This window comes from Crocuta crocuta, unplaced genomic scaffold (assembly GCF_008692635.1).
Source record: "Crocuta crocuta isolate KB4526 unplaced genomic scaffold, BGI_CrCroc_1.0 scaffold141, whole genome shotgun sequence".
Classification (NCBI taxonomy): Eukaryota; Metazoa; Chordata; class Mammalia; order Carnivora; family Hyaenidae; genus Crocuta; species Crocuta crocuta.
In genome coordinates, this window is record NW_027527951.1 from 1,205,393 (window position 1) to 1,213,810 (window position 8,418).

Genomic DNA, 8,418 nt, shown 5'->3' on the forward strand with positions numbered 1-8,418 from the left:
TAAAATTTACTGGTCTTTATATTTTAAGAAATTTTCCAAAAAAAGCTTTAAGTATAAACAGAGGACAACAGCAATGAAAACATCTAGGCTAAAACTGTATTGCCAGAGCATATGGATACAACATTTAAGCCAGGCCAGCTCATTTATTTTAATCACTATCACAAAACTTTAACGAATAACTACATAATACAGTGCAAATGTGAGGATTCTCCTTTCAGTCAGCATCCAATTCTATGATTATTTGGAGATGTGCTAATTAATTTTGCTTTGGTCTCTAAAGACCAGTATTAGTGAGCTATATATGAATTTAATGAAATGTCCTTATAAAATATATTATCCATATCTCTAAAATTACAAAATCATTTTATTTTTTTAATTTTTAATGTTTTATTGATTTCTGAGAGAGAGAGACAGTGTGAGCAGGGGAGGGTCAGAGAGAGGGGGAGTCACAGAATCTGAAACAGGCTCCAGGCTCTGAGATGGCAGTCAGCACAGAGCCCGATGCGGGGCTCGAACACACAAACCGCGAGACCATGACCTGAGCCGAAGTCAGACGCTTAACCAACTGAGCCACCCAGGCGCCCCTAAAATTATAAAATCATTTTAAACAATAATGAAGGACGCTGCTTCAGGTTTTTTTCTCAATTTTTATTTAGAAAGTTCAGTGAAACAACACATCACAGTTTAGAAATATTTTAATCTCACTATAATTTACACTTAAAAATTAGTAAGTTTTGATTTTCAACAGTAAAATTTATAAAAATAAGTTTACATTCATAAAACGAATCATTATGTCACAATAAATTATTCATATTTATTACCTGAAAAAGTTTGTGCTATATAAAAGCAGTAAGTTTCATTATTAATATTTTGAAAATATGCTGAAAACTTCAGTTCCTCTTTGTCCATCATTTTTGGCAGTTAAGTATACAAAAATATTATATTAAAAAATTCCCTGACCATAGTTATTAAAATAAAATCGTTAGCAATAATTTCTAAAACAAAGCTGTTTAGTAAACATATGCAGATAAGTTAAAGGGTTCACTAAAAATGAATTTTATGGTTTACATTTTAAAGGTTTTTTTAATATCTACTAAAAGAACAGAACAAAAAGTTAAACTGAAACCTACAAAAGATATTTGTTATTTATAAAGATCAAAAGCATTCTTAAACACGAAATTGAGTGCTAGAGTAAATTTCCAAAAAGTAAGAGTCAAGTAAACTTTTTTCTTCCCTCACTCACTCTCAAAGATACATTTTACAGTTTTCAGGTACCAGCTATAGAAGGGATTTTGATTTTATTAAATCCATGATACCTTCTAATTAATCACTTTTCTACTCTGACTTAATAAGTTAGTTAACATTAACAGAATCTTTTTATTTGTAGGATAAGTGGGGGTTATGAAATCTTAGAAATTTTGAGAAATTCTGTAAAACTCATGTAATTTAGTCTCTTACAGTTTGGGACACTATATTTTGTATCATTCATAATTACTCAGTGATATCTCTTTGCTTCAGGAAATAAAGTGTGTGTGTGTGTGTGTGTGTGTGTGTGTGTGTGTGTGTAAGAGGGAAAGAGAGAAAGAGACATCACTATTTCCTGAGGTGCCTCATCATTAATTGTTTTTAAATAAACTTTGGCTTTAGATGACATCAAATACTTAGGGCTCCAGTGAACTATACTCCTCAGTCCACTGGACTTTTGAAAATCTGCTGAGTCAGTGATTTGAATTTGTGTTTTCATCATAACCTATCTGGTATATCTTTTATTCCCTTTAATTTTTTTTAAAGTTCTGTTTTGTTTTGTTTTAGTTTGTCTTAGTTTTTCTGTTTTTGGTGTGTTTTTTTTTTAGGAGGAAGACGTTAAGGCTACAACAGTGGTTTCTTACTCATGCTGCAACAAATTTACACTCATTGATTAAATGTAAATATGTGTTACAGATAACAGGATGGACAGGATTCAGTCGTCACATCAATTGCATATATTTAAAAACCATAGTAAGAACCCTTCCCTTACAGGGTTGCTGTGAGGATTAAGTGAGACAATGTGCTTGTGACAGACGCCCAGTTTGTCTCCCGATATCAGTCTCCGAGGGAGGTGCCGTTTTAGTCGGGCACAAGGCTCATCACCTCAAGACTCCTCTCCCGGGCTCCCTGGGAACTAGATGTGGGCATAAGCTAAATTCAAGTCACTGGATGACTACTAGATTGTTGTAGGAGAGAGAAATCAGTGTTTCTCTTGGTCGAACCACTGTTTGAAGGATTTCCTTTTTTAGCATTTATCCTGTATCCTGATTGGTAAAACATGTTCTATGTTAAAATACATCTTCAAATATAGGCAGATTACAAGCAGTAGCCAATCATAAGAATGACTATTTATAATTTTCTAAGCTTAAGATAGGCATACATAACTGTGGGCCAAAAAGATGCTTCTTAGCCAGTAGATATACACAAGTGATTCGTCTTCATAGAAATATTTCCTATTTTATAACAACTGCTTTGTTTTTCTAACTTCAAGTTTAAAATTGATAAAAAAAAAACTGGGTTCATTTCACATTGATCTGGAGTTGCTGATCTACCGTTCTTAGTCAAAAAAGAACACTCAGTTCTGCATCAGCATCACAATGAAGCAATTATTTACAGATTTAAATTAGTGTCAAGACAACAAATGAAAGTAGTACATAAGATTCATCTAGTTCCAGAGCAGTGCAAGGGAAGTTGGAAAAATACACTATACAGACATCTTGAAACTCAGATATACATTATTTGCATCTGAAAGTTTTAAACAATAGCAACAACAAACAAAATGAGTGTATAAACAAGAAAATAGGATACCATCTTATAACAGCACCATGAAGAAGCCTTGGCTAAGAGTTTGCCAAAAGTGCTATCCTGAGTTATTTTAAGAGCAACAAGTTTTCACATTTATGCAGTGCCCTTCAGGAGTAAACATTCTCACAATTGCTTTTGTTTGGAGAGAGGCTGGTGAGAAATCACTGAAGCTTGGTTTGCGGCTATTTTGTACTGTTCTTGTCCAGAGCCTTGTGGTGGAGAAGGAAGTGGGGTCTCAGGAGTTGCTAAAAAAGAATCAGAGAATTTTACGTGTCGGTGACCATCACCCTGACCCTGCCTAGCAAGCCCTGCATGACACCGATATGCATTATTTCACTTTGGAGATGTTTCTAAACGATCATATATAAATTATGATTATCTAATACCTTATAAGGTATGATTACCTAATACACTGAGGTGCTACTTGAGTTGCACTGCTCTCTTCACTCCCAGATAGCATCCATATCGAATGTGCTTACACATCTTAACAGTCACTCAATAGTCACTTCCTGTCTTTCTTAATAGCATTTATGAGCATTTGATTTTCTCACAAAGTCAGCAGAGAAAAAGTTAATGAAGAGAATTAACAGAATGCCAGGTTTTTTTTCAAATCTTAGAAAACGACTGTACAATTCTTGCAATGAAAAATGCACATAAAATAAAGTGTATTTGGTTTGGATTCCACTAACTCAAACAAGAGATGATATAAAAAGTTAAGATATTCTGCAAGTGCTTTGAAACCTATTATCGAAATGAAAAGCATCTGAAAAATCCTGGCATTTCGTGTCAAAATTATTCTATTACAGTTGAGCTCACCTATCCCTTCCTCATCACAGAGCAAGCCCAAGTAATTGAAAACAAAAAAAGAAGTTACAGTTTGAATACTTCTTTATCTAGAATAATATTTTCCCCATTGCAAACTTTACTATATTATAAAATAATCTAAGAGCTATTCTAGATTTTTAATTTTTTAAAACTTGAAATATTTCAATATTCACATTGATTATAATTCCATATATTTAACAGAATGGGTAGAAAAGTTTGATAATCAGACTAAAGCACTGCGAACTTTAGACTCTTTTTTTCAAAATAGCTTTTAAAAATTGATACAAAAGTAAGAACAGTTGTTTCTGCCTGATCTTCTTTTATGTATTGACTTTACATTATTAAATACAGTTTAGCAATTGCTTGGGAACAACATATTTAGATACAGTTTAATTAACAGAAGAATAACTATATTTGCTTTAAAAAATTATTTCTGGATATTTGGGATGAATCTAAGCCCACTGGGAGCCTGCTCTAAGAGGCCAGGAAAATACACATGAACTTACATTTTTTTGTGCATGTGTTTAATGTTTTGTTTTGCATAAAATACAAACTATTCCAAAGAGGTTTAAGAGAGCAAATTTTTCCTTTACAAATAATTCTCAGAAATATTACGTTGAAAGAGGTAACATAAAAATGTGAAATATGATGTGATTTTAAATAGATTAGGGTCAGCAAATATACTTTTAAAAATACTAGAAAACTAACATTTAAAAAGTAAAAGATTCAACCACCAGCAGAACTGCTAAACTTCTTTGCCAGCCAATGCCTATAATGTTTAATATGTTGTTAATGTGTTTTATTTTCTGAGTTTATGAATAACTGCTCCCTAAGAGAGACGGCATTGGACTTGGCCTCTCTGCTTTTGACTATGAGAGGAAAATGGTAACATCTGCTTGGGAAGGACGGTCCCAAATTGATGTCTTTCAAATATATTTCAAGTACTATTTCCATAACTTGAGTTATGTTTTACTGATTTTATTTCTGCCTTTATCATGTAGTCAGAGAACTTCGTGTTTCAGACACAATTTACACATAGGTTTCCCGGTGGCTGTACTTAAAGGATAACTGGGATAATACCCATTTCTGGGGCCTCTACTTTCCCTACCCAGCCAGGTAGCAGTCAGGTGGTACTCACTAAATTGTTACATTTCTTTGAACATTTCCACGAAACTGCATTGTAACTAGTTATTATGGACTATTGTAAATTCAGTAGGCAATACAGGTACGCATAATGATTATATCACAGTAACTCAAGGAATCTCAGTGAGTTGGCTGGTTTAGTGTTAAGAGAATATAGATCCAAGGTAAATGTGGGAATACTTAGTATAAATTCAGAAACAATCCTAGGTATTTTCTCAAATACAGATTTGTATTTCTGGCGTAGCTTATAAAAAATAGGATTTGTGTTAAATCTGCAATACTATCAAATTACCTTTGCTACTAACCACTACTATTTATGCATTTATTTTATTTCCAAAGTGTTTTCCCAGTGTTTTCCCTCACTTTGCCCAAATCTGACATTCACGAATTTCAGTTATTAGGGCTTAGACAAATAGCACCAGTCTGGCAAAAACATGGTTCAAATTGCAGTTAGCATAGTAACTCACAATTAACTGTGAGTAATTGCATAAACACAAACTCAACTGCTAACTCTTCGGTCTGCAAGAATCACCTCAGTAACAGATGTGTATTGTGATCAGTGACCATCCACATCACAACTTGAAGTCTGTCTGGGATGTCACTGAACCTGTTTTATTCAGCTCACGTACTGACAACTAAGTAGGTAGTTGTGTTGCCTCCTCATCTCCTATTGATCAATTCCCATGACATTTTGCAAAACAATGGGCAGTTAAAACAGAATTGGCAAAAAGAAAGAGAGGCAAAAAGTGACAAAGCAGGAAGTGAATGGAACACGGCTGGAGTTGCAGAAGAAATCCTGCCCCTGAGAATGCAGACACTGCTGCTGTTTGAGTCTCTAAATCTGCCTTCTGTGAAATCTTGCCATTCGCAATAACGTGGATGGAGCGAGTATGTATTATGCCTAGTGAAACAAGTCAGTCAGAAAGACAAATACCATATGATTTCACTCATATGTGGAATTTAAGAAACCAAACAGATGAACATATGGGAAGGTAGGGGGAGGAGAAGAGAGGGAACCAAATCACAGGAGACTCTTAATGATAGAGAACGAACTGAGCGTTGATAGAGGGAGGTGGGTGGGGGATGGGCTAGATGGGGGATGGGTTCTAAGGAGGGCACTCGTGATGAGCACTGGGTGTGGTATGTAAGGGATGAATCACTGAATTCTATTCCTGAAATCATGCTGCACTGTATGGTAACTAAAGTTTAAATGAAAACAATAAATAAAAATAAATCTGCATTCTGGATTTTAGTGAAGGAAAGCTGGTGGACATTAATGAAAAAACTTCAAATTACATAATTTCTCAGAGACATTTCAGACACGGAAACTGCCAAGGGTGAAATGTTGAAAGCTGGTCCAAACTTCCAAAAACAGTAAAATTCATCAAGGCATAGAAAAGATCCTCCTTCCACTTGCAATTTAGATCAGGGGAAAGAAAGAAGCACTGTTGAAACTACACTTCATAATTTTTTTACGGATTTGTTTAAAATTTTTTTAATGTTTTTTATTTTATTTCTAAGAGAGAGAAAGACAGCGTGAGCGGGGGAGGGTCAGAGAGAGAGGGAGTCACAGACTGAAACAGGCTCCAGGCTCTGAGCTGGCAGTCAGCACAGAGCCCGACGCGGGGCTCGAACCCACTAACCGCGAGATCATGACCCAAGCGAAAGTCGGACGCTTAACCGACTAAGCCACCCAGGCGCCCCATTTTTACGGATTTTTAAAAAAAGTTTTTTATTTATTCTGGGGGCGGGACACAAACAGGAGACGGGCAGAGAGAGAGGAAGAAAGAGAATCCCAAGCAGGCTTCACGCCGCCAGCGCAGAGCCTGATGCGGGGCTCAAGATCAAGAGTCAGACACTGAAACGGCTGAGCCATCCAGGTGCTCCTTCTTCACAATTTTTTAAAAAAGAAACAAAACATGTTAACTCTCACTGTATCTAATGCTTACATTACAACATCCTAAATAGATATTAGGATTATTGTTATTCAGCTTCACTAGAGATTTATAACCTGTAGTTAAGAGAGTTCTTAATGTTTCGGCACGCTTTTTATAAAATGTTTATTTACCTATTTGTTACTTATTTTTAAATGTTTATTTTAAGAGAGCGGGAGAAAGGGAGAAAGCATGAACACACACACATGCACGAGAGCAGGGTAGGGACACCGAGAGAGAGAGAGAGAGAGAGGATCCCAAGCAGGCTCCTTGCTGTCAGTTCAGCGTCCAACGTGGGGCTTGATCCCACCAACCATCAGATGATGACCTGAGCCAAAACCAAGTGTCTGTCTGGCGCTTAACAACTGAGCCGCCCAGCCGCCCCGGCAAACATTTTTAAAGGTCGCAATCCACTATAATTTTCCTACTGATTAATAAGATTTCTTTGCATGGTTCCAGCTTGCACAGTCCTTTTTACAGCCCTCCATTACCAGACCAAACCAGGACTGCCGGACATTCTGTGGTACTTTAGAAACATGTATGTACTCACATCCCATTTGAAGGAGCAAACCCATGCCTAAGGAGAGCAGTGACTAGCTGAATAGCACAATCTCCCACGGTTGAGTCCCACAGAAGCACCTAATTTTTGGTATTTCTGGGCACTGATAGATTCTTTCCCCAAATTCCACTTTTTCTTAATTAGGTTTAAAAAATATCATGGTTGAAAAGATACTTACAGATCTGGTCAGTATGAACCAGTGTTGACATGGGACCTAAAAGTATAGTTTGTCCAGTTAATGGATCTTGAGACAAATGCGGGTGCATTGGATGATGGAGGTGACTGGTGTCAGTGGGTGCGCCTAGAGAAGATAAAAAGACGCCTGAGTTAGTGATATTTAATCAGCGACGGCAAGTTTACCTTGCAATGAATGCTTTGATTGACAGCTTGAATATTGCTATTTTTGCAAAGTGCTTTTTGGGATTTCAAATATAAATGAATAGAACTGCTGCCATATTAAGGACAATGTCAGCTTTCACTGTGCATTGGCTGGATTAATGTTGTATCATGTTATGTTGTATATTAATAATGGACCTTGTGTGCCGTTTCCTGGAATCATTAGGTTTGCTGCCTGTTGTTAAGGCAATTCCAAGAATCACTTACCTCAAGTTTATAGTATTTGGGATCACACTAATAGCATAAACAACTTTTATTTCAGAAAGATGTCATTAGGAACACATTAAGCACCAGAAAACTAAACCTAAACTAAACTAAAATAAAGCGATTTTACAAGGAAATTTAATTTAAATCCGAACACAAAATAAATGATTTCTTAACTTATTCCTGACATTTATTGCAGCACTGAAATCTCATTTTTCCCTTCTCATTGTGTGATGTCAATTAATTATTTCGGGAGCAAATATTTATTTTTAAGGTATTTACTGCAAATAATTTTAGGTTATGTTGCAGTATTGATATCCTTGAGCTTTTAAAGGAATCAAGGCATAGAAAAATGTAACACACCTCACAGAGTCTTAAAAATAGGAAATCCGTTTCCATTTACCATATTTAAAAGGATAAAAACTGAGGAAAGAACTATATGGGGCAGAGACTAGTAAGAATGAGGACTTCAATATGTTCAAGTATTTTTGTCTCCATCAAATGGGTTTTGCAGACTTTCTAAAT

At 35.8% G+C, this 8,418-nt stretch overlaps 1 protein-coding gene across 1 annotated transcript in view; it reads right to left on the reverse strand.

The window, feature by feature from the left end:
- Positions 1-2,955: 2,955 nt before the first annotated feature.
- The window catches only part of HNF4G (hepatocyte nuclear factor 4 gamma), a 26,708-nt gene continuing 21,245 nt past the window's right edge, over positions 2,956-8,418 (reverse strand). Inside the window, exons 9-10 of the mRNA XM_077752462.1 lie at positions 7,472-7,594; positions 2,956-3,077 (exon numbers count right to left, since the gene is read on the reverse strand). Coding sequence (XP_077608588.1) covers positions 2,956-3,077; positions 7,472-7,594 — 245 coding nt within the window. The remainder of the gene's footprint in view (positions 3,078-7,471; positions 7,595-8,418) is intronic.